We start from the raw sequence: 27,965 nt of genomic DNA, 5'->3' as shown, positions 1-27,965 counted from the left end.
AAGTAAGACTGTATCTGACAAGACCCTGCTAATCATGGAGACAGGGAGACAACACAAGCAAGGAGGGATTCAGGTCTTGCCGTGCTCTATTATGACATTAACACACATGTTGCTACATTCCTGTGAAACTAAATGAAGCAGGTGTAGAATTATTTGCCTGCAGAGAAAAGCTAATCCTGTTGCTACCAGTGAGAAGTTGGTTCATTTCAAGAGTGTTCACCTTGTTTAATATTTCACTATCAATCAGAAACATAAACTGAATGTTATGAAGAATATAAAATATCACATATTTGTACTTATTGATCAGACAGAAGGATGACTGCATCATTAAACCTTCGGCATAGTCTAGGAACTAAATAAGGCAAGTGTATGTCCAGCAACTTGTATCCAAAAGGTCCATAAGATTTCAGTTCAAATGTTGACAATCTACACCTTGAAATGGACAGCATAAAGAAAACTTGTAAATCTTAACAAATCTGTGAACGGATTTGAAACAGGAATCCCAACCATGGGACAATGTTGTAGTTGATGGTACTATTTGTGGGGCCTCTTCGCTGGTACAATATATAATGTGGAGGACACTGAGTCAGTAAGACAGACTGCCAGCAAGCACTCCAGGGTCAGTGACGGACTCGAGCAGAGCTCCTGGGATCAAGTTGTTATGCAGTACAAAACTAGACTCACTGACTAGCTTGAAAACAAGCTTGATGACTTAAGGACAATGTAAATTAAATATTGATTATTGTAGTAGATGTCCACTGTACAGTCTCCGAACACCGGGGGTATCATGCAATAGCTTTCGCCTCCGGCAGGAATGTTTCCCAGAACTTTATCATCTGAAAGGAAGTACAGCCATATCAGCAACATATTCAGTAAGCGATTAATCATTCTCTTAACTATTCTCGTGTGTTATGAAATAGCTGCTGGGGTTTTGTCAGTTAAAGTCATAAGACGAAATAGTCACTCAGTGGTTAAGGTTACGCATATACACAGAAAGAAGAAACAATCACTCAATGTCTCATGATAGGAAAACTATAGTGTCTGAGTGTGCTAGTATAACTATAGTGTCTACGTGTTCTAGTATAATTGTAGTGTCTGAGACCAAGTATGTGATGAGCCTACCTGTGCCAAAGTAAGCATGTGGATGTGATGAGCCTACCTGTGGCTTAGTGAGACGAAGGATGTGATGAGCCTACCTGTGGCTTAGTGAGACCAAGGATGTGATGAGCCTACCTGTGGCTTAGTGAGACCAAGGATGTGATGAGTCTACCTGTGGTGAAGTGAGACCAAGGATGTGATGAGCCTACCTGTGGCTTAGTGAGACCAAGGATGTGATGAGCCTACCGGTGGCTTAGTGAGACCAAGTATGTGATGAGCCTACCTGTGCCAAAGTAAGCATGTGGATGTGATGAGCCTACCTGTGGCTTAGTGAGACGAAGGATGTGATGAGCCTACCTGTGGCTTAGTGAGACCAAGGATGTGATGAGCCTACCTGTGGCTTAGTGAGACCAAGGATGTGATGAGTCTACCTGTGGTGAAGTGAGACCAAGGATGTGATGAGCCTACCTGTGGCTTAGTGAGACCAAGGATGTGATGAGCCTACCTGTGGTGAAGTGAGACCAAGGATGTGATGAGTCTACCTGTGGTGAAGTGAGCATGTGGATGTGATGAGCCTACCTGTGGCTTAGTGAGAGCAAGGATGTGATGAGCCTACCTGTGGCAAGGTAAGCATGTGGATGTGATGAGCCTACCTGTGGCTTAGTGAGACCAAGGATGTGATGAGCCTACCTGTGGCTTAGTGAGACCAAGGAAGTTATGAGCCTACCTGTGGCTTAGTGAGACCAAGGATGTGATGAGCCTACCTGTACCAAAGTAAGCATGTGGATGTAATGAGCCTACCTGTGGCTTAGTGAGACCAAGGATGTGATGAGCCTACCTGTGGCAAGGTAAGCATGTGGATGTGATGAGCCTACCTGTGGCTTAGTGAGACCAAGGATGTGATGAGCCTACCTGTGGATAAGTGAGACCAAGGATGTGATGAGCCTACCTGTGGCTTAGTGAGACCAAGGATGTGATGAGCCTACCTGTGGCTTAGTGAGACCAAGGATGTGATGAGTCTACCTGTGGCTTAGTGAGACTAAGGATGTGATGAGCCTACCTGTGGCAAGGTAAGCATGTGGATGTGATGAGCCTACCTGTGTCTTAGTGAGACCAAGGATGTGATGAGTCTACCTGTGGCTTAGTGAGACCAAGGATGTGATGAGACTACCTGTGGTGAAGTGAGCATGTGGATGTGATGACCCTACCTGTGGCTTAGTGAGACCAACGATGTGATGAGCCTACCTGTACCAAAGTAAGCATGTGGATGTGATGAGTCTACATGTGTCTTAGTGAGACCAAGGATGTGATGAGCCTACCTGTGGCTAATTGAGACGAAGGATGTTATGAGCCTACCTGTGGCTTAGTGAGACGATGGATGTGATGAGCCTACCTGTGGCTTAGTGAGACCAAGGATGTGATGAGCCTACCTGTGGCTTAGTGAGACCAAGGATGTGATGAGCCTACCTGTGGCTTAGTGAGACCAAGGATGTGATGAGCCTACCTGTGGTGAAGTGAGCATGTGGATGTGATGAGCCTACCTTCTGTTGGTTCTCCATCAGAGCTTCCAAGTATTTCACTACACTGTTCTTGAAGTCTATGACCCGATACTTTTCAAAGCGGCGAATCTCTTTCCTTATTGTGTCAGAGATCTTCTCAAAATCCTCTTGGCCTTTCTCTACCTTTTGTTCATACTGCAAACAAGCAAACATTCCTATTATATTAACAAGGTACTAGTTGCATTCAATATACCCAGTAAAATACAGTAGAACATGGAAATAACAAACTACAAGGGACCGGAGAAATCAGTTATATACATTCTTTATATACCTTTTCACTCAGAAACGTCCACCATCTTGGTTAAAACAAAACACAATGCTCGTAATTGCAGCATTGACTTGTATTTGTAGTGATGACTTCATAGCATTCAATTAATAACATTTCATAACATTAATTTAATAACCTTAAACTATATTAGTCCAATTATAGGTAAGATTAACATAAGCAAGTTTAACAAGGTTGAATCATCACCGTTGATCACGTTGATGCGCTGCTGATTGCGAATAGCCAATATCCAGTGACACTTGACACTGAGTGAGATTTCAGTGGTATCTGGGCTTGTCGGGGATCAGATATCAGTTAGCTATATACATTTGTTCACTGTAGAGAGTTCATTATATACAAATATTTTATATGATAATACAGAGGAGATAAATACAGTTCACTGTACACATGTACTACTGATACGCTGCACTTGACAGCACAGGCATGATGACAGTCCATCACTACTGACATTGTAAACATGTGTGACATTATGAAGGCACTATAAACAGGTTGACATGTATAGTGTCTGGATTAGGGGACGGACATATGTTGACATATAAAGTGTCTGAATAAGGTACCGACACATGTTGACATGTAAAGTGTCTGAATAAGGTACCGACACATGTTGACATGTAAAGTGTCTGAATAAGGTACCGACACATGTTGACATGTAAAGTGTCTGAATAAGGTACCAACACATGTTGACATGTAAAGTGTCTGAATAAGAGGATGGACATATGTTGACATGTAAAGTGCCTGAATAAGGTACCGACACATGTTGACATGTAAAGTGTCTGAATAAGGTACCGACACATGTTGACATGTAAAGTGTCTGAATAAGGGGACGGACACATGTTGACATGTAAAGTGTCTGAATAAGGGGACGGACACATGTTGACCTTTAAAGTGTCTGAATAAGGGGACGGACACATGTTGACATGTAAAGTGTCTGAATAAGGGGACGGACACATGTTGACATGTAAAGTGTCTGAACAATGGAACTGATAAAGGGACCGACAGATATCTGAATTCAGGAGAGGTTTGACGTGCACAGATCACCTACCTGTACAATGAAACATAGTAAGGTGTTAGAATTCTTTGACACCCCATATGTGTAGCCCATGACAGCCCCTTGCTATATAGAATAATTAAGTGAAGTGTTCCGACTTTTCTGCATAATATGTCAAGCATGACACAGTCACAGTTAGATACCACAAACTGACCTCTGTGATCTCCTGCTGTGCCTGTGAGATCTTGTCTGTCTTGTGTTGCACCTCCAGTTTAGCCTTATTCTCGCGTTTCTTCCCCAGGACCACCTCAGCATCCTTCCAGTTCTTGTACAGCTTGTAGCGCTCATGAAACACCTCCTGCAACACAGTCAGTACAACATGGAAACAAGCTGGGTGTCCGTCTTACCTACTGAGGTGCAGGAACAGATTTGGTTTCCAGTGTTGTAGCCGAATATTTCAGAATGTATATCTGTCTAAAAAGTATGCTCAATCACAGTTGTCTTTCAGTACATTTCAGGACAGTTTTGATATCAATATTTTCTGGAACGTGGAAAATTTAACAATTGTGAAACCAGTAAATCTTTGCTGATGCCAAATGTAAACGTAGGGTTACACTGTTAACAACATGACACAGACTCAATTATAATGAATCTCTGAGTCACAAAAATGACGGTTAACATTCATGTTACCATATCATCCTACCATGCACACATTCACTACTGGCTGAACAGAGGAATGTTTCGAACAAAGATGCTAGAAAGCTGAACGTCTGACAACTCTCCACGAGCCCTGATGCTGCACACAGGAGCATGTGCCTGCATCACCAGGTTTGTCAAGACTTTCATTGCAAGTGGGCTTCATGTAGGAATAGAGCCACACAATGCACAGCTCCGAGGTATCTACAGTTGAGGTGCAGGCTATCCACCATAATGGGGCCGAGTCTCCCCAGTGTCAGCTCTGCCTGGCACAACAGTGCTGCAGCTCCCTACCTAAGCTCTGCCTGGCACAACAGTGCTGCAGCTCCCTAACTAAGCACAACAGTGCTGCAGCTTCCTACGTCAACTCTGCCTGGCATAACAACGCTGCAGTTCCCTACCTAAGCCCTGCCTGGCACAACAGTGCTGCAGCTCCCTACCTAAGCACAACAGTGCTGCAGCTCCCTACCTAAGCTCTGCCTGGCACAACAGTGCTGCAGCTCCCTACGTCAGCTCTGCCTGGCACAACAGTGCTGCAGCTCCCTACCTAAGCTCTGCCTGGAACAACAGTGCTGCAGCTCCCTACCTAAGCTCTGCCTGGAACAACAGTGCTGCAGCTCCCTACCTAAGCACAACAGTGCTGCAGCTCCCTATGTCAGCTCTGCCTGGCACAACAGTGCTGCAGCTCCCTACGTCAGCTCTGCCTGGCATAACAACGCTGCAGTTCCCTACCTAAGCTCTGCCTGGCACAACAGTGCTGCAGCTCCCTACGTCAGCTCTGCCTGGCACTATAGTGCTGCAGCTCCCTATGTCAGCTCTGCCTGGCATAACAGTGCTGCAGCTTCCTACGTCAGCTCTGCCTGGCATAACAACGCTGCAGTTCCCTACCTAAGCTCTGCCTGGCACAACAGTGCTGCAGCTCCCTATGTCAGCTCTGCCTGGCACAACAGTGCTGCAGTTCCCTACCTAAGCTCTGCCTGGCACAACAGTGCTGCAGCTCCCTACGTCAGTTCTGCCTTGCACAACAGTGATGTAGCTTCCTACGTCAGTTCTGCCTGGCACAACAGTGCTGCAGCTCCCTACGTCAGTTCTGCCTGGCACAACAGTGCTGCAGTTCCCTACCTAAGCTCTGCCTGGCACAACAGTGCTGCAGCTCCCTACGTCAGTTCTGCCTGGCACAACACTGCTGCAGCTCCCTACCTAAGCTCTGCCTGGCACAACAGTGTTACAGCTCCCTACCTAAGCTCTACCTGGCACAACAGTGCTGCAGCTCCCTACGTCAGTTCTGCCTTGCACAACAGTGATGTAGCTTCCTATGTCAGCTCTGACTGGCACAACAACGCTGCAACTCCCTACATCAGTTCTGCCTTGAACAACAGTGATGTAGCTTCCTACGTCAGCTCTGCCTGGCATAACAACGCTGCAGCTCCCTACTTTGGTTTAAAGAGTCCACAGATGTTGCTGGAGCCTCACCTTGACTGCTCCTATGAGGGAGATGTAGTCCTTCATGAGTTCAGCCATGGTGAAGAAGTCATGCTCTGCCTGTTCTCTGTGCAGCTGCTCGATCTTCTCCTCCGTCTCGGCCAGCTGGGACAAGGCCCGTGACAGAGCCGTGTGTTCCTCCACACTCCCCAACATGGCGGCACTCTTGGCAAACACGGCCGTTGTCATGCTCAGCTCTGCAAGAGAAGATGAGTAAGGAGGAATTGTGAGGTTACTTTACTTTCCTTTTGAGTTTCATTGTATGTGTAACAGTGTGTATGTTTCCTGTGTATAGACAGAATGTGTAACAATATACCTTTCCTGTGTATTGACAGAATGTGTAACAGTGTACCTTTCCTGTGTATTGACAGAATGTGTAACAGTGTGTATGTTTCCTGTGTATAGACAGAATGTGTAACAGTGTACCTTTCCTGTGTATTGACAGAACGTGTAACAGTGTACCTTTCCTGTGTATTGACAGAATGTGTAACAGTGTACCTTTCCTGTGTATTGACAGAACGTGTAACAGTGTGTATGTTTCCTGTGTATAGACAGAATGTGTAACAGTGTACCTTTCCTGTGTATTGACAGAACGTGTAACAGTGTACCTTTCCTGTCTATTGACAGAATGTGTAACAGTGTACCTTTCCTGTGTATTGACAGAATGTGTAACAGTGTGTACCTTTCCTGTGTATTGACAGAATGTGTAACAGTGTACCTTTCCCGTGTATTGAAAGAATGTGTAACAGTGTTCCTTTCCTGTGTATTGACAGAATGTGTAACAGTGTACCTTTCCTGTGTATTGACAGAATGTGTAACAGTGTACCTTTCCTGTGTATTGACAGAATGTGTAACAGTGTACCTTTCCTGTGTATTGACAGAACGTGTAACAGTGTACCTTTCCTGTGTATTGACAGGACGTGTAACAGTGTACCTTTCCTGTGTATTGACAGAATGTGTAACAGTGTACCTTTCCTGTGTATTGACAGAACGTGTAACAGTGTACCTTTCCTGTGTATTGACAGAACGTGTAACAGTGTACCTTTCCTGTGTATTGACAGAACGTGTAACAGTGTACCTTTCCTGTGTATTGACAGAACGTGTAACAGTGTACCTTTCCTGTGTATTGACAGAATGTGTAACAGTGTGTATGTTTCCTGTGTATTGACAGAATGTGTAACAGTATACCTTTCCTGTGTATAGACAGAATGTGTAGCAGTATACCTTTCCTGTGTATAGACAGAATGTGTAACAGTGTACCTTTCCTGTGTATTGACAGAACGTGTAACAGTGTACCTTTCCTGTTTATTGACAGAATGTGTAACAGTATACCTTTCCTGTGTATAGACAGAATGTGTAACAGTATACCTTTCCTGTTTATTGACAGAATGTGTAACAGTATACCTTTCCTGTGTATAGACAGAATGTGTAACAGTGTGTTTGTTTCCTGTGTATTGACAGAATGTGTAACAGTATACCTTTCCTGTGTATTGACAGAATGTGTAACAGTATACCTTTCCTGTGTATTGACAGAATGTGTAACAGTGTACCTTTCCTGTGTATTGACAGAACGTGTAACAGTGTACCTTTCCTGTTTATTGACAGAATGTGTAACAGTATACCTTTCCTGTGTATAGACAGAATGTGTAACAGTATACCTTTCCTGTGTATAGACAGAATGTGTAACAGTGTACCTTTCCTGTGTATAGACAGAATGTGTAACAGTGTACCTTTCCTGTGTATAGACAGAATGTGTAACAGTGTACCTTTCCTGTGTATTGACAGAATGTGTAACAGTATACCTTTCCTGTGTATTGACAGAATGTGTAACAGTATACCTTTCCTGTGTATTGACAGAATGTGTAACAGTGTACCTTTCCTGTGTATTGACAGAACGTGTAACAGTATACCTTTTCTGTGCATGGAGACAATGTGTAACAGTATACCTTTTCTGTGCATGGAGACAATGTGTAACAGTATACCTTTCCTGTGCACTGAGAGAATGTGTATCAGTGTACCTTTCCTGTGCTTGGAGAGAATGTAATAGTGTAGCTTTCCTGTGCATGGAGAGAATGTGTTCCTGTGTGTACCTTTCCTGTGCATGGAGAGAATGTGTTACTGTGTGTACCTTTCCTGTGCATGGAGAGAATGTGTTACTGTGTGTACCTTTCCTGTGCATGGAGAGAATGTGTTACTGTGTGTACCTTTCCTGTGCATTGAGAGAATGTGTTACTGTGTGTACCTTTCCTGTGCATGGAGAGAATGTGTTACTGTGTGTACCTTTCCTGTGCAATGAGAGAATGTGTTACTGTGTGTACCTTTCCTGTGCATGGAGAGAATGTAATAATAAAGCTTTCCTGTGCATGGAGAGAATGTGTTACTGTGTGTACCTTTCCTGTGCTTGGAGAGAATGTAATAGTGTAGCTTTCCTGTGCATGGAGAGAATGTGTTACTGTGTGTACCTTTCCTGTGCTTGGAGAGAATGTAATAGTGTAGCTTTCCTGTGCATGGAGAGAATGTGTTACTGTGTGTACCTTTCCTGTGCTTGGAGAGAATGTAATAGTGTAGCTTTCCTGTGCATGGAGAGAATGTGTTACTGTGTGTACCTTTCCTGTGCATGGAGAGAATGTGTTACTGTGTGTACCTTTCCTGTGCATTGAGAGAATGTGTTACTGTGTGTACCTTTCCTGTGCATGGAGAGAATGTGTTACTGTGTGTACCTTTCCTGTGCAATGAGAGGATGTGTTACTGTGTGTACCTTTCCTGTGCATTGAGAGAATGTGTTACTGTGTGTACCTTTCCTGTGCATGGAGAGAATGTGTTACTGTGTGTACCTTTCCTGTGCATGGAGAGGGCCTCAACACTGGAGTGGAGTTTACGGAGCTGTTGGTCCAAGGCCTCAATCTGTTGCTGTTTCTCCTCAAACCACTGAAAACAAAACTTGTCTGCTATAGTGTGTCTACTAAAGCATTCCAGCATGAGAGTGAGGTCAAAGATTATACTTATTTCATCTATGTATGCACTTGACGCATCATTACTATACTTCAACTATGCATGTATGGAGAAGAAGGATGGAGCTTTTGACAGTTATTGAATGGAAAACTGTCCTGGGTTTACTGGAATTTTTCAAAACATAAGGTTTATCCTCAGATATATAGAAAGAAAGGAGGTCAAGCTTGTATGAAAAGAGATGAAATAAATTAGGTGGAATTAAGAACAAACTTCATTCATGTTTTAGCATGCATTTTGATCTTTGTCATGCACAACAAATGCATGTGGCTGATACCCACATGCAGGACCATGCACAAGGCGGTGTCAGACAATATACATTCACTGCATTTTGCATCACAAAACTAGAAATGAAAACCGTTATTTCTAAAGACACATCCTTCTGTTGAACCTAACATTAGTCGATGGAATTCCTGTACCTTTTCTGAAACATGCATACACTTGCTGCAGCATCAAGACATGTGGTTTCAGAGTAATGAGAAGCAGTATTCTGTTTATGGCCTGCTGCTAACACATGTGGAGCCTGGTGCTACCACTATTGAATGTGACCTGCAATGCCACTAATGTGCATTCCAGTCCAGGTTCCAAACTATATTCGATCAATGGAAAAAACAACACTAGAGAAAGATGAACAACTGTTTGCATCTCCATACAAACAGAATTACTGAATTCAATATACCTCTGACTTTGTAAGTGATTTTATGCACTTTTAAAAATTGGCTTCACTCATTGTATTCATCCAACAGCACTCATCCTCCCCATCCTCCCTCAGCCCCAACCCTCCAGGGTACAACTTTCTTCCCCCCTCCCTCCAGGACACAACCCACCCCCTCCCCATACCCTCTAGGGTACAACTCTCTTCCCCAAACCCTCCAGGACCCAACTCTCCTTCCCTAGCCTCCTGGACACAACGCTCCTCACCCTTCCCTCCAGGAACCAACACTCCTCCCAAACCCTCCAGGACCATCCTCCCCTCCCCGAACGCTCCAGGACACAAACCCCTCCCCCTACCCTCTAGGGTACAACTCTCCTCACCCCACCCTCCAGGACCATCCTCCCCTCCCCGAACGCTCCAGGACACAAACCCCTCCCCCTACCCTCTAGGGTACAACTCTCCTCACCCCACCCTCCAGGACCATCCTCCCCTCCCCAAACGCTCCATGACACAAACCCCTCCCTCTACCCTCTAGGGTACAACTCCCCTCCCCCAAACCCTCCAGGACACAACCCCTCCCTCTCCAAGGCACGGCCTTCCCTTCCCCTCCTCCTGGACAGTTACTGTGCAGTTTACACTGTGAAGTTTGTATTAGGGCATGCTGTTAAGGAAATTGTGTACTGTATGCATGGTAAACTTCATTCCGGTCTCCAGAAATAATAGTCTAATTTCTAACAAGAGTTATCACTACTTCAAACAAACTGGTAATGAGTATCTACTGATGGCTGTTAGATGCATACATACAGCCGGGAGGTACACAAATGCTGTTCTACAACTGTAACCCAACATCAGTTTTCAAATAAAAAGGCATCAGAACATAGTCAACAACATGCAGGATGTCCAAAGTGATAAAAAATAAATACACTCGAGGCAAACACTCTTTTTAAAATGTTGAAAGTGACAACATTTTTTGGCAGAAAGAGCAAAATATCCCTAAATTCATCATACAGGCTACACAAGAAAGGGTTTGTGACCAGCTGGATTTGAGAGATAATTATTTATTGACTTTTTCATCATAGGTTTGTTTTCTATCTGAGTGGAATGGTGTCACCTTTGATGTCTTGGCAAGCAGTTTTGAAAGCTGCCAATATGCACAAATTCAGACACAAAGTTGTATTGACAGACAGACATTTGGACAGACAGACAAACAACAGCTGCAACAATGTGGCTGTGATCCGAGATGCATGTGAAAGTCAATGGAGATGGACAGTACACAGATTGTTGTTGTGTTGTTACAGCAGTGTGAGATGGACACTACACAGATTGTTGTTGTGTTGTTGCAGCTGTGTGAGATGTACACTACATAGATTGTTCTGCTGTTGCAGCAGTGTGAGATGGACACTACACAGATTTTTGTTGTGTTGTTACAGCTGTGTGAGATGGACAATACACAGATTGTTGTTGTGTTGTTAGAGCTGTGTGAGATGGACACTACACAAATAGTTGTTGTACTGTTGCAGTTGTGCCAGATGGACACTACATGGATTGTTGTGTTGTTGCTGCTGTGTGAGACGGACACTACACAGATTGTTGTTTTGTTGTTGCTGCTGTGTGAGACGGACACTACACAGATTGTTGTTGTGTTGTTGCAGCTGTGTGAGATGGACACTACATGGATTGTTGTTGTGTTGTTGCAGCTGTGTGAGATGGACACTACAGAGATAGTTGTTGTGTTGTTGCAGTTGTGTAAGATGGACACTACATGGATTGTTGTTGTGTTGTTGCTGCTGTGTGAGATGGACACTACACAGATTGTTGTTGTGTTGTTGCAGCTGTGTGAGATGGACACTACACAGATTGTTGTTGTGTTGTTGCAGCTGTGTGAGATGGACACTACACAGATTGTTGTTGTGTTGTTGCAGCTGTGTGAGATGGACACTACATGGATTGTTGTGTTGTTGCTGCTGTGTGAGATTTCCACAGCACAGATAGTTGTTGTGTTGTTGCAGCTGTGTGAAATGAACACTACACAGATTATTGTAGTGCTATTGCAGTTGTGTGAGATAGACACTACACACATTGTTGTGTTATTGCAGTTGTGTGAGATGGACACTACACAGAAAGTTGTTGTGTTGTTGCAGCTGTGTGAGATGGACACTACACAGATTGTTGTTCTGTTGTTGCAGCAGTGTGAGATGGACACTACATGGATTGTTGTTGTGTTGTTGCAGGGGTGTGAGATGGACACTACACAAACTGTTGTTCTGTTGTTGCAGCTGTGTGAGATGGACACTACACAGATTGTTGTTCTGTTGTTGCAGCAGTGTGAGATGGACACTACACAGATTGTTGTTCTGTTGTTGCAGCTGTGTGAGATGGACACTACATGGATTGTTGTTCTGATGTTGCAGCTGTGTGAGATGGACACTACACAGATTGTTGTTGTGTTGTTGCAGCTGTGTGAGATGGACACTACATGGATTGTTGTTCTGATGTTACAGCTGTGTGAGATGGACACTACACAGATTGTTGTTCTGTTTTTGCAGCAGTGTGAGATGGACACTACACAGAAAGTTGTTTTGATTCTGATTCAGCTGTGTGAGATGGACACTACATGGATTGTTGTTGTGTTGTTACAGCAGTGTGAAATGGACACTACACAGATTATTGTAGTGTTATTGCAGTTGTGTGAGATAGACACTACACACATTGTTGTGTTATTGCAGTTGTGTGAGATGGACACTACACAGATAGTTGTTGTGTTGTTGCAGCTGTGTGAGATGGACACTTCACAGATAGATGTGTTGTTTCTGATGTGTGAAATGGACACTACACAGATAGGTGTGTTGTTTCAGTTGTGTGAGATGGACACTACACAGATAGTTGTGTTGTTTCAGCTGTGTGAGATGGACACTACATGGATTGTTGTGTTGTTGCTGCTGTGTGAGATTTCCACAACACTACACAGATTATTGTTGTGTTATTGCAGTTGTGTGAGATAGACACTACTCACATTGTTGTTGTGTTGTTTCTGCTGTGTGAGATGGACACTACACAGATAATTGTGTTGTTTCAGTTGAATTAGATGGACACTACACAGTTGTGTTGTTGCAGCTGTGTGAGATGGACACTACATGGATTGTTGTGTTGTTTCTGCTGTGTGAGGTGGACACTACACAGATTGTTGTTGTGTTGTTGCAGCTGTGTGAGATGGACACTACACAGATTGTTGTTCTGTTGTTGCAGCTGAGTGAGATGGACACTATGTGGATTGTTGTTGTGTTGTTGCAGGGGTGTGAGATGGACACTATGTGGATTGTTGTTGTGTTGTTGCAGCTGTGTGAAATGGACACTACACACATTGTGTTGTTGCAGCTGTGTGAGATGGACACAACACAGATTGTTGTTCTGTTGTTGCAGCAGTGTGAGATGGACACTACATGGATTGTTGTTGTGTTGTTGCAGCTGTGTGAGATGGACACTACATGGATTGTTGTTGTGTTGTTGCAGCTGTGTGAGATGGACACTACATGGATTGTTGTTGTGTTGTTGCAGCTGTGTGAGATGGACACTACATGGATTGTTGTTGTGTTGTTGCAGCTGTGTGAGATGGACAGTACACAGATTGTTGTTCTGTTGTTGCAGCAGTGTGAGATGGACACTACATGGATTGTTGTTGTGTTGTTGCAGCTGTGTGAGATGGACACTACAAAGATTGTTGTTCTGTTGTTGCAGCAGTGTGAGATGGACACTACACAGAAAGTTGTTTTGATTCTGATTCAGCTGTGTGAGATGGACACTACATGGATTGTTGTTGTGTTGTTACAGCTGTGTGAGATGGACACTACACAGATTGTTGTTCTGTTGTTGCAGCAGTGTGAGATGGACACTACATGGATTGTTGTTGTGTTGTTGCAGCTGTGTGAGATGGACACTACAAAGATTGTTGTTCTGTTGTTGCAGCAGTGTGAGATGGACACTACACAGAAAGTTGTTTTGATTCTGATTCAGCTGTGTGAGATGGACACTACATGGATTGTTGTTGTGTTGTTACAGCAGTGTGAGATGGACACTACACAGATTGTTGTTCTGTTGTTGCAGCAGTGTGAGATGGACACTACACAGATTGTTGTTGTGTTGTTGCAGGGGTGTGAGATGGACACTACACACGTTGTGTTGTTTCTGCTGTGTGAGATGGACACTACATAAAAAGTTGTTTTGATTCAGCTGTGTGAGATGGACACTTCATGAATTGTTGTTGTGTTGTTTCAGCTGTGTGAGATGGACACTACACAAACTGTTGTTGTGTTGTTGCAGTAGTGTGAGAAGGACACTACACAGATTGGTGTTGTGTTGTTGCAGTTGTGTGAGATGGACACTACACAGAAAGTTGTTTTGATTCTGATTCAGCTGTGTGAGATGGACACTACATGGATTGTTGTTCTGTTGTTTCAGCTGTGTGAGATGGACACTACACAAATTGTTGTTGTGTTGTTGCAGCAGTGTGAGATGGACACTACACAGATTGGTGTTGTGTTGTTGCAGCTGTGTGAGATGGACACTACATGGATTGTTGTTCTGTTGTTTCAGCTGTGTGAGATGGACACTACACAAATTGTTGTTGTGTTGTTGCAGCAGTGTGAGATGGACACTACACAGATTGGTGTTGTGTTGTTGCAGCTGTGTGAGATGGACACTACATAGATTGTTGTGTTGTGTGTTGTTGCTGTGTGAGATGGACACTACACAGATTGTTGTTGTGTGTTGTTGCAGCTGTAAGGCGGACACAACGGGTGGGGGGTGCAGACAGACACTGACATTACCTCCATCTGGTAGCTCCACTGGCCGCCACACGATGGGGAGCGAGGGACGATTGAGCAAAAATAAGTATGCAGATAAAGGCCTATTGACTGGGAAAACACACAGCATTAGCTACCCTCTTACCATCATACTGCATTTACATAGTGCAGACAATAGATAAACAGTTCTGAACTGAATCCTCGGGTAACAGACATCAATACAAGACTCATAGTGCAAATGGTGTATTCATAACAAGACATTGTTCTATATTTTAAACCATGAGTTAATCATGTAATAAGATCAGAGAATAACAATTATCATGTACTAACAATAACTATGTTAGCTCAAAAAACATTTAAAGTGTCTAGAAAATCCATGTGATGTAGGCTTGTATAAATTAATTATTTCATTAACATGATTAACAAATTTTCATCAAAATATCTGCTAAGAATAATACGTGAAAATAAAAAACATGGAATATATCTGAAAACTGATGTTGGGTGCAGATTACTAAGAAAGAAGGAAGATACTGTCTCATTCATAGTTAGGGTAATGTTCAGGCTTCTTTACTTCTACACGTTTTCCTTGTTGATCACATAATTAGGATATTCTGTGAGATATATCCAAACATCTGAACAAAAGCATTCATCTACCTAGAGCTGCAACATTGCCTCATGTGACTGGGTGTGTGTGAAACCTTCAGTCCCGTAACGCTGACAGTAATCTCACATCAGTGACATCACACAGCTAACCCTGCACCTCTGCCACCTCCTTAGTAACTAATAACTTGGCATTTTTAAGTCATCTCAATTCATGAAAAGAAGACATACCTCATCAGTTTCATCCATCTTGAAAGTAATTTTCTCAACAGCATCCCCCATCTTGTGGAAGAGCCGCATGACCCCGGCACCGCTGAGAGCCGAGGTGCTGGTCGACTTTGGCAGCTCCCCGTCCCGTTCCAGGAAGTCCTGGAGGTCAGGGTCACTCCTCAGAACTGGGTGCTGAGCTGTGCGATTCAAGTACCTGCAATAGACTCATTAGGTCAGTGAGTGAGTTGAGTTTTACACCATATTCAGCAAATACTCCATGAAAATCATGGAAGAGGACACAAAAATGAGTTTACACATTGTACCCATGTGGGGAATAGTGCCTGTCCTTTGTCGTAATCCCACCGCCCGGAGCATTAGAGTGGGACTACATAAAGACAACATGTTCCATTAATGTGACAACAGACTTGTTTAGTACAATGTCCTTACTGCATCGCCTCTCAGTATAACAGACTTACTCCTCACTATTACACAGGCTGACTCCTCACAAGAACACAGACTGACTTCTCACAATAACAGACAGACTCCTCACTATAACACAAACTGACTCCGCGCAATAACACAGACTGACTCCTCACTATAACAGACTGACTCCTCACAATAACAAAGACTGACTCCTCACTATAACACAGACTGTCTCCTTACAATAACAGACTGACTCCTCACTATAACAAAGACTGACTCCTCAAAATAACAGTCTGACTCCTCACGATTACACAGACTGACTCCTCACGATAACACAGACTGACTCCTCACAATAACAGACTGACTCCTCACTATAACATAGACTAACTTCTCACAATAACACAGGCTGACTCCTCACAATAACACAGACTGACTCCTCACGATAACAGACTGACTCCTCACAATAACACAGACTGACTCCTCCCTATAACAGACTGACTCCTCACAATAACAGACTGACTCCTCACGATAACACAGACTGACTCCTCATGATAACACAATGCATGTCATTGTATCGCAAATGCATGGATCAGTGCTCATGATATTCATCACTGGATTGTCTGGGCTAGACTTGATTACAGACTGCTGTCATATAGCTGGACTATTGCTGAGTGTGACGTTAAACAACAAATATAACAAACAAACAAAAACAATAACACAGCTTGACTTCTCCAATGCAAAAACAAGCTGTATTGCCATCACATAGTCGTAAGGTAATACAGAAACAAGAAACTGTTTTGTATTTGCATATTGAAATTAATCTCTGACACCTGAGATGTCCTGTACTGTGACAAGCAAAAGTTATAATAAGATGAAGTGTACCAATGTCCCCCTCCACACTACAGAGGTAGTCAGATCTGTGTAAGTTGTCAGATGACGTGTACCGTTGTCCCCCACCACACTACAGAGGTGGTCAGACCTGTGTAAGTTGTCAGATGACGTGTACCGTTATCCACCACCACACTACAGAGGCGGTCAGACTTGTGTAAGTTGTCAGATGATGTGTACCGTTGTCCCCCACCACACTACAGAGGTAGTCAGACTTGTGTAAGTTGTCAGATGACGTGTACCATTGTCCCCCACCACACTACAGAGGTAGTCACATCTGTGTAAGTTGTCAGATGATGTGTACCGTTGTCCCCCACCACACTACAGAGGTAGTCAGATCTATGTAAGTTGTAACATGATGTGTACCGTTGTCCCCCACCACACTACAGAGGCGGTCAGACCTGTGTAAGTTGTCAACAGAGGTAATCAGATCTGTGTAAGTTGTCAGATGATGTGTACAGTTGTCCCCCACCACACTACAGATAATGTATACCTTTCAAGTGCCGCTCGTCTCCTCTCCACAAAGTCAGAAGAACCCGACTCTTCCTTGGACATCTTGATCTTTGTCATACCTGCAACAACACCAGGTTAACTGACACACTGTTAACCTTTCATAAGAGCTCATTAGAGTCAAGGATAAACAGATGCTATCAGATAATGAACACAGATTTAAGGAAAACACCAAGTTGATGGATAATGTAACAGTAGAATTCTACATATACCACCTAATCTATTGCAGCAGAAAACATAACAGTGAACCCATCCATGTGTTTCACTACACAAAACAAGCATGCAATACTCATGTATCCCTGCAATATGTCATGTCTGCTTGTGTACAAGGGAAGAAGTTTTGTATGGTTTTCAAGATCTGCTCCAGAAACGAGCACTACTGCCATTTTCAGTCAAAGTCAAAGTCGTGCCAATGGATACTCGAAAAATAAGTATCAAAAAGCAACAGTTTACCAGTAGACCTATCTATGCACCATGTTAGGTGAAGAAATATTGTATGTTTTTCAAAATCTGCTCTGGAAAGGAGCACTACCACCATTTTCAGTCCAAGTCAAAGTTGTTGCCATGAAAACTAATCCAAATGGCTTTGACACCCACTGTTAACATGTCCGTTCTGTGAATGAGTCTGTATATTTCTACCTGTGTAACCATATCAAATAACTCCCAATTTCCTTTTCCCAGAGCTAGAGACAAATCCCATTTCATACCAACAACGCTTTTCTCTGGTGCTGGGGGGACAATGATTCCATTCTTGACATTTTTCTCCTGGAGCCTGGCATGTAGACCCAGGAAGTCACTGAACCTACGCAAAACACTCAACTCTGGCTTGCGGAATGCTGGAATGCTGGTCTGAAACAGTGGAAGGTGGTTGTTGCCTCAGGTAACAGCTCTTAAAAACGGTTTTGGTAATATTGACATGGATAGTCTACATCAGATTTGAAAACAATTGATGGAAAAATCATGCTTCTAGTGTCATAAAAATTCCAGATGATTGTAACTGTGTCATTTTTGTAAATCTAAAACATCTTGACCATCTGAAACAGACTCCACTGGGCGTAAAATAGTAGTGAAAATAATATGAATGCATCATTGAAATTCAGTGATGACACCAGATGTTTGTGAAAAGGGTAAGCATGTTCTGTTCTACCGGTAGCACCCGCCCTCACAACTGCATAAAAAGTAAGCGTGTGTTGCCTGACATCAAACAGCAGGACATCTGCCTGTCTTCACCAGACAGGGACAGCGTACCAGGCAATCTAGAGACACGATAGTGGATTACTGACTAGTTGAAATTAAAAATGATATGTTACCCGGTACTTTTGAAGTATGTCCTCTGCATTCATGTTAACATACATCTGAATTTAGGAAAATAGGTATCCCAATTTTGCCCAATATGGTGACAACACCACTTAGTTTGAATCCTAGATAAATCCCCCCTGCTCCAGGCAACAGACCTGAAGCTGAAGGCACTCTCCTACCCAGAGTGCCATGCGACTAGCGTAGTACCTCTGCCACAGGGCAGTGCCATGTGATGATTCGTCACATCTTACACAGTCCATTCAAGTTATTTCATATGTTTTTCATCTGCTTCATCTTGATAGAACATATGTCATAGAATGGTTACTGGTAAGTTTCATTGAGAAAATATCCTAAATCATGAAAAAGCAGTTGTAGTAGCATATTTATATAATTATGAAAAAAAATGTAAAGTGCCAAATACTTGCATTAATCCTTTCTATTTTGATTTCTGTAAAAGCGCATTTGTTAACAAACAAGAGAAAAATCCGGTCACGTGATATGCAAATTAGCCTGTGGCAGTGGTGTGATGCATAAGTCAGCACTGCACCGGAGTGGGAGCTGAAGGGTGCAGGTGAAGGACCTACTTTAGTTACAACTCGGTACACCATGTATGCGCCGATGCCATCACCCATCTTCTGTGGCTCCATCACCCGAATCTCTATGGTGCCTTCATCCTCATCATCAACATCCACCTGTGGGCATCAATCGTGTCAAAATTAACAAATTCTCACATCAATACAAGACTATAACATCCGCAAATCATTCGACCAGCATCAAATGATCATTTATACTGATCCTGACTCGTACTTATTGCTTATCTAATCTCATTTCCAAAAGGTAGCGGAAACTTCCTGAACTGTGATCCCCGAGAACAGTAATATTTTTACTCTAATAAATACATATCCTGACTCACACTTATTGCTTGAATCCCACTGCTGGTGGTGGGTTCCACCAGTGTGAGTGATTCAGATCGAGATCTGTACTTAATTTTTCAATATATACATGCGAGGTACCACCTCTTTGTGAGTGAGGGAGTTGGATTTTACGCTGCTTTCACCAGTATTCCAGCAATATCAAGGCAGGGGACTCATTGTACCCATGTGGGGAATTGATCCCGGGGATTCAGCGCGACGAGCGAGATCTTTAACCACAACTAGGCCACCCTTCTGAGTTCCCCGTGAAAGGGATAGATTTTGTGGATTATTTATGTGGAAATGTTTTGTTTGAAGCAACTGCATGTGACATGAGAGGTGGAATCTGATTGGTCAATAGGAGGAATATAGAAGGGACATAACTCGTAATAGAAGGGACATAACTTGTAACAGACACTGGTGGAACTACGACTTTTACAGTCAGTTAACTCCCTTGCCTTGGGAAGAAGGAAGCTGTCCTCCCTCATATGTTATGATCTATGAATGATGCAGCATCATTATCAGTGTTCACAATTAAGCATGAAAGGAATTAAATATGTTCCTCACAATAAAGAAGTTGACATCCATGAATTCTCTTCCATATGAAAGTAATTACGTGCCTTGTCATTGCCCTAGTTTTAACAGTCCAAGTTTTAGATTTCCAAAACTAACCCCAGGACCCTGTCTACTTGTGGGCACTGATAACAAGTTCCATCTACCAGTAGGTGTTATCAAGACTGTATGAAGCAAGCAGGAGGAATGACTTGGTTCTGTACCTCATCTCGAGAGCTCTTTGTCGTCCCTGACAATTTTGATGATGCTGTAGAGGACTGGGACACACTGATCTGAGGTGTTGGCTCAGGTTTGGGGCTGACGGCACCGACAACGGGTTCAGCTGCTTCCTTCTCTGGCACGACAGCTGCTACAGGGGGGACTTCCTCCTCCTCATTGTCTGAGTCATCCAGCTTCACCTCATCTCCACCTCCTACACAACAACACATGCAGTACTGAGTGTACAAGTTTGCCTGTTTACTTAAAGAAATAATAACTAGCAATTGCTTTCTGACTAGCTTTTCAAATAAATATTCATTATAATGATTGAAGTGAAGGGAATGAATGGAATGAGCATACTTGGGCAATGCTGGAGTGGAGAGTAGGTCATGTAGTAGCAAGTAAACATGAAATGAATGGGGGCACATGCACCCTGACCAACTGTCCTCAATGATAACCAGCTGTAAACTTACCCTGACAATATAATTAAATGTCTGATCCTCAAATGATAATCCAGGATCCGTCTTAAACTAAGCAAAATAAGCAATACTGCAGACTTGGGGCATCACATATTTCAAGGTACTGTACATCTTATTCAGAATTTGGTATTCACAAAAACATGTCAGTGAGTCATGAAAAAGAAAATATTTTGCAGTTCATGGCAAAGTGTAGTTTCCGGACTTCTGGAACCTCGGCTTGATCATCTTGCATCTTGACAGTCCCAGCAAGCTGAATTCAAATCATTCAAGAACCATTTTTTTGTCAGCAAGCCCAATTTTGATACCTGGGTAGCTCTCATGTGATGGCACTAGATCTTATTTCACAGAGACAGTCAGTCAATCAATCACATCACTAAGTACAATGTCTAGACATAGGCTGGAGCTTAGACCCTTCAATCACAAGCAGTCGACTTGCTAGAGACAAATGGCATAAGGAGATTTCAATGATTTTATTTTTATAAACTTTTGATAGGAGATTCTTCTATATTATCACCCAGTTTGACCAAAATTTTCAGGACATGCTGCACAACAATGAACCAATTTAAAACCCTGATAAGACATACTTAGTAATAATTCTACACACTGTCCACCATGATCACCAGTTTGTTACTCATTGGAAACAACTTTGTTAATAATCACAAGAACTTGTTTGGAGATACAACAACTACATGCCATACCCTACTTAATCACTGAGCTGACTGGAAGTAAACATTTTCTGGCAGTATTTTCTTATTTCTGGAACCTGAAACTAACCAGCAAACAAGTCCTCCTCCTCTTTTTCTTTAATTCCACCATCCTCATCATTGATGGGCAAACTTGCTGGCTCTTCACTAGGTGATGGCTCAGACTTTTGCTGAAACAAAGAAATATTTCCAAGTGTTACAGACATCATGTCATCTTTGTCCGAGTCCCACCCAGGATTATAACTGAAGTAAATATGCATCTGCCACAAGCTCCATTACAAAATAAGATGCAGGGTTCATTCTAGGAATTTTCTGACAAATGTTGTTTGGAAAGAGAGTCATTTCTTTTTTCTTGGAGTCAACGACTCACACAAAGTGGCAATCCGAAGCCCTGCGGTCTATGAAAGAAGGACTCCTCATAGAAGACAACAACATGACATCAGAATGATGAGGTAAACAGGATGGACTTTGTTTCTGCCCTACTACCTTTCACATCCTACATAAAAGTATGGCCCAACAATGGCCCAAAACTTGAAGATATAAAAGAGGTGAAAACAGAAAACTAAAGTATTGAAGAACTAAACAGATTTTTTAGTAAATCAACCAAGTTTGCAGCAAATGTCAGTAAAAAAAAAAACTTCCCAAATTCATGTTAATAATGCCCTAAAAATATTAACTTGTATTTCACTGATGACAGGTCCAGTGAAGAGGCAAAGGAAAAAACTGCATGTCCAAATATACCTTGATGCGTTGTTTTAAATAGAGCTATCAATCATTGGTTCACCCCAAAAGTGCCAACTTTCTTACAGACAACAGGTCAGTCAGGCGGACAACAGTATGAGAATTAGCGATACTCGGTAGTCTGTATCTCGGTAGTCTGTATCTCATTTGGACTGTTCACATGCCAACTTTCTTGTAAGGCTTAAATTGAAGATTTGCTGATTGGTGAGCAAAAGTCATCATTTACCAGCATCAGAGAAGGAATGCATATGACGAAATACTCAGCAATTTCTAATGACCGGTGAGTGGCAATCAATAATGTAAAATTGGTCAAAGAACAATGGTGAACATTATTCAATTTCCAATTCTGCATACTTTTAAAGGCCCAACTGTGTCAATCATCCATATTCAACCATGGCAAACATTCAAGTCAATGTTCAGTATACACTCAGTTCTCAAGGCAGTGAAAACTTGGTTTGCAAAGGTTATAAGTTAAGACTTAGGATGAGAAAAGATGTACGAGTTTACTAGACATGCTTGAGATGCTGCATAAAATGAAAACTTATGTAGATTTTTCTAGATGTGCTCAAGACAAAACATCACTTTTGACCAATGTTGAACAAGTGCCAAGAGTTGTATTTACAGACTTTGAAGATGGTGCCCAGACTGCTGTAAGAACTGTGTTTCCTAACTGTCAATTAAAAGGTTGCTTCTTTGACTTTGATCTGTGTGTTTGACATTATGCACAGAAGTGTGGTTTGCAGACAGAATTCTCAAACGTTCCTGAGATCAAGGAACTAGTCAGAAGAGCAGCAGCCCTGCAACTAATTCCAGAGCACCACCTGGAAGATGTGTGGGTCATGCCCTGGAAGATGCACCACTTCATGATCCCAGGGTGTTGCAATGAATGGTTGGTTGGTTGATTGTTGAGACTAAAGACTCAAATGAAACACCTGCAAAATGGAACTTATAAGTATGCTAATGCAGCTTCTTATCTAACTGGCTTGTGAAAGTATTTTGTCCATGTGGTTAAAAATTGTAAAAATGTATATATTGTAAATGATAAAATGGATTGTGTATTGTGGATCATATGTTAATGTAGCAGTATGCTTGTAAATAGAATATTGTTAGATTTTAAAGTATCATCATAGTAACCAAACATGAATTAAATTAATAAGCTAACCTAAATATTTAACATTTATGTTCCTAAATACTTGTGTTAACTTCAGCACTTGCACAAATCTACTAATTCACAGGTAAGCTAGTTCTGTATATAGCTTGGGTAGTTCAGCCATTTCTTTCTTGGCTATTGTCAATGGGTCGGTCACAGGCTTGGCCTGTGATTAGGTGCTCTTTGTGATCTAGCTTAGTTGCATGTTCTCTGCAATTATGTGGGGACACTGATCACACTTCTACTGGTCAGTCAGGACATATTTTCTCAACACGTTCTCTGCACTGAATCATATAGGGTAAGTTCATTTAATTATTACTTTATTTATCTGGAAGCTTAGCTTATGTATTTTAATCATTGTTGTTAGATATAGTATTTTAGCTAGCATTGTATTATGACATTGTAATGCTCCAGCTACATACCAACAGCCAAATTGGATGCTACTGGACACAGGTGGATTGCAGCTCTTTCCGCATTCAACTTTGATATTAAGTATCGTCCAGGAAAAGGTAACATAGATGCTGATGCGCTATCAAGGTTGCCACAAGAAGAAGAGACAGATACTATAGCTACTACATCTGTAAAGGCGATCTGCAATAGTTGTCAGACATCTAACTACATTGAGAGTTTATGCTTTGCAGCTGAAGTTATTGCAGATGACGACGTTGAATACAGGAACAACATAGCTAGCTTCACTCTAAGGGACTGGAGGAAAGCACAAGACAGGGATCCAGTACTCAATAGAGTCATTGACAGACTACATCACCACACGACACCAGAGGATATTCTTACTGGTCTTCTCAGAGAATTCAGTCATCTCCAATTACAACAGGGAGTGTTGTACAGAATTACTACCATGGATGGAGAAGAAAGGAAGCAACTTGTTCTCCCAGCAGAATTCATCAAAAGAACATTAAACGGACTTCATGATGAGATTGGACATCTCGGCCGAGATCTGACTCTAGCTCTCTGCAGGGATAGATTTTACTGGCCTGGAATGGCTAAAGATGTGGATCAGTGGATAAAAAACTGTGACAGATGCTTCAGAAGAACACCAGCAGAAGCCAGAGCTCCTCTTCTCTCGATCACTACCAGCCAGCCCCTTGAGTTAGTTTGCGTCGACTTCCTTACACTGGAGATGTCAAAGGGAGGATATCAACATATTCTTGTTCTGACTGACCATTTTACAAGATATGCTCAGGCCTACCCTACTAGGAACATGACTGCGAAGACCACTGCAGAAGTCCTATTTCACAACTTCTTTGTACACTATGGCTTCCCACAAAGACTACATGCAGATCAAGGCGCCAACTTTGAGAGTAACCTAATCAAGGAACTATGTAAGCTGGCGGGAATAGAAAAAAGCAGGACCACACCTTACCACCCACAAGGAAATGGAATGACAGAAAGATTCAATCGGACACTGATAAGTATGTTAGGTTCTTTGCAACCATCCCAGAAGACCAACTGGAAGTCATATGTAGCACCACTCGTTCATGCTTACAATGCAACACGACATGAATCGACTGGAGAAAGTCCTTTTTTTCTTATGTTTGGCAGACAGCCACGTTTACCTGTTGACATTGCATTTGGAATAGGTTCTCCACAAGGTAGACAATCTAAGACCACCTACATCAAAGATCTGCGCCAACGGCTTGCTGACTCCTACAAGTTTGCAACAGCTGCTGCACATAGAGCCAGGGAGAGACAGAAGAGTAGGTATGACATCAAGATCAGAGGAGCCATTCTCAACATTGGAGACAGAGTCTTAGTGAAGCAGCTTGCATTTGATGGAAAGCACAAACTGGCAGACAAGTGGGAAGGAAGCACATATGTTGTGAGGGACCAGCCCAACCCAGAAATCCCAGTGTACTGTGTACAAAAGGAAGATGGAGATGGACGGCTAAGGACGCTTCATCGAAACTTGTTGCTGCCAGTGGGTTCACTAGAGATCAACACTGACATGAATAGGACGGTTCCCGTTCCAAAGCCAAGAACGAAGTACCTGGGACCAATAGTGAAGGAACAAGAGTCTACCCAATCACTATCAGACAGCGAGTCTGACGATGATCCCATAGTACTGGTTGAGTCACAACCTGTGGACCTCATTGATGTGTCTTCAGTGGATAGCATTCCATCAAATGCTGCCCCACAAGCTGAAGCAGATGGACATGAAACCTATGTAGATGTGGAATTAGAAGATTCCACTGCTGCAATGGTTCAAGAGGGGGAAGAAGGAGGTAATTCCACAGCTGGTGATAGTCCTCAACTGGAAGCTGAGGAAGAAGGAGCGGCAAAGCCGGAACAGGAACAGGAACCAGATCCAGAGCCAGAGCCAGAACAGGAACCAGAACCAGATCCAAAAACAGATCCAGAACCTATTAGGGTGCCTAGGAGAGTTCTACCAACTCTACCACCTAGGCGATCTACAAGACAGCGTCAGCCGCCAGCCTGGATGGGAAGTGGAGAGTTTTGTATGAGTCAAGCACCAACATTGTTGACAGATTGGAAAACAAGAGCATCGTTTCTTAAGACTCTAGCTGAAGGCAGACTTTTGCAGGACCTCCCAGAAGACGCCTACAAGGCTATGCTATTTCTGATAACTGGTTCTGCTGTAACATAGAATATATTTCGGGACGCCATTTTCTGTGGCAGGGGAGAATGTAGCAGTATGCTTGTAAATAGAATATTGTTAGATTTTAAAGTATCATCATAGTAACCAAACATGAATTAAATTAATAAGCTAACCTAAATATTTAACATTTATGTTCCTAAATACTTGTGTTAACTTCAGCACTTGCACAAATCTACTAATTCACAGGTAAGCTAGTTCTGTATATAGCTTGGGTAGTTCAGCCATTTCTTTCTTGGCTATTGTCAATGGGTCGGTCATAGGCTTGGCCTGTGATTAGGTGCTCTTTGTGATCTAGCTTTGTTGCATGTTCTCTGCAATTATGTGGGGACACTGATCACACTTCTACTGGTCAGTCAGGACATATTTTCTCAACACGTTCTCTGCACTGAATCATATAGGGTAAGTTCATTTAATTATTACTTTATTTATCTGGAAGCTTAGCTTATGTATTTTAATCATTGTTGTTAGATATAGTATTTTAGCTAGCATTGTATTATGACATTGTAATGTATTCTTAATTCAACTTAACTGTGTATTTGACTGAGGTAATAGCCAAATGTACATTTATATATAAAATAAGTTTAAATTGGTTAGAAGTGATATATGTATATGTATCATGTATATATGTATAGTATTTTGTAGAATTTATAATGCTTGTATTCCATACATGCTAGTGTAACTGTGGCTATGTGATATATCTATATGTAGTATACTTATATGTAGTATACTTATTTGTGCAGGGCTATTTCACTGCACATCTCTATAAGAGAGTTTCCAGCCTGCGTCCCTGAGACGAGGTATGCTATTTATGTTTTATTAATTATGCATTATTAACTGTATATATATAGAGTGTAATTTGTTTTATCTGGAAGGATTTGTTAATATATATATATGACAAAAGTAAGGAATTTTAGATTTAAATGTATACTTAGTATTGTTGTTATATAGTGCCTTTATAATGATACCCATGATATTTATATCATGTTATGTATGTTTTAGGGCAGATCCGGACTACCGTGTAGTTCTCTACGCCCATTGAAAATAAATCCCTTGAACCCAACAAGTACTCTCTTATCTTTGAGAGGACCAGAGTACCGCTGTTACATTAATATATATGAAATAAAAGCCAGTAAAAAAGCTTTATACTCCTATATGTATATATTGTACATAAATATATGCCTGCAAAAAAAACGCTTACATCTTACTCTTACCTAGAAAAGGACTACAGCCTAATGCACTTGTTGTTCCAAGACTGACTATAGAAACAGTTGGCACAGCGGGGGGACATCCACTCAACACAGGGGCTTTGATCGGGGACAAGACACGCCCCCTGTGTATTGGTGGTACTACCAACTTTAAACAGCAAACACAATCGCTTGGAAAAGTAAAATCGCCCTGCCGATATTACCATCTAGAACCGTTAGAGCACCTGCTACGATTGTCATAACGTACGTGTGTGTACGTACAACGTGATGCCTTCCTGCTTATTGGAGCTGAACTGTTTATGAATAATCACCAAGGAATGAGTCAAGCCGGCTGCCGATAATCTAATAGTCTTTCAGCTTACTTACGGTGAAACACACATTCATACGTTAATCAGTTCAAGTGCAGATTCAGATGATGAACAGATGCATATAATTATTACCTCCTTGGCGTCAGAAAATAGATCATCTTCGTCCTTCTGATCTGTTTCCTCGTCAAATGGGGGTGGTTCAGACGCCATCTTGATATCACGTGACTGAATCACGAAAACTGGAGTTGTGTCCCTTGGTAGATCACAAAATAGAGTTACTTCCCCTTATTTGTCATTTCTGTTAGCTCACCCGTTTACGATGCTGAAATATAATGATACATAAAATTAACAAATCCTCGATAGAAAACCAGTCTATCTGTTAGACAGTAAAGTAGACCCAAGAGCTAAGTTAAAAAATATACATTGGTGTTGTTTATTATTTGTTACAGATTCTTGATGATATGAAGCAAATACATTGGACATATAAGTGAGTGAAAACATTTCCATTGCTAGTGTTGTCATTTCTGACTGTTCTCTGCTTAGTGCTTAGTTTTGTATT

General features: G+C 42.1%; 1 protein-coding gene across 1 annotated transcript; it reads right to left on the bottom strand.

Annotated features, from left to right (window-relative positions):
* Positions 1–204: 204 nt before the first annotated feature.
* Positions 205–27,631, bottom strand: LOC139453823 (sorting nexin-2-like). The gene is made up of 12 exons (XM_071235284.1): positions 27,539–27,631; positions 21,438–21,537; positions 20,190–20,398; positions 19,087–19,194; positions 17,911–18,052; positions 17,187–17,265; positions 15,404–15,596; positions 8,944–9,037; positions 6,101–6,306; positions 4,146–4,289; positions 2,640–2,792; positions 205–836 (listed from the first exon to the last, which is right to left on the bottom strand). Exons 1-12 carry the CDS (start codon positions 27,614–27,616, stop codon positions 786–788), a joined length of 1,557 nt encoding a protein of 518 aa, XP_071091385.1. The 5' UTR covers positions 27,617–27,631; the 3' UTR covers positions 205–785.
* Positions 27,632–27,965: the final 334 nt, after the last annotated feature.

This window comes from Haliotis cracherodii, unplaced genomic scaffold (genome assembly GCF_022045235.1).
Source record: "Haliotis cracherodii isolate W230 unplaced genomic scaffold, xgHalCrac1.p SCAF_1, whole genome shotgun sequence".
In the NCBI taxonomy this organism is placed as follows: Eukaryota; Metazoa; Mollusca; class Gastropoda; order Lepetellida; family Haliotidae; genus Haliotis; species Haliotis cracherodii.
The sequence above is the reverse complement of the archived record's forward strand: the minus strand, read 5'-3'. Positions and strand labels throughout refer to the sequence as shown.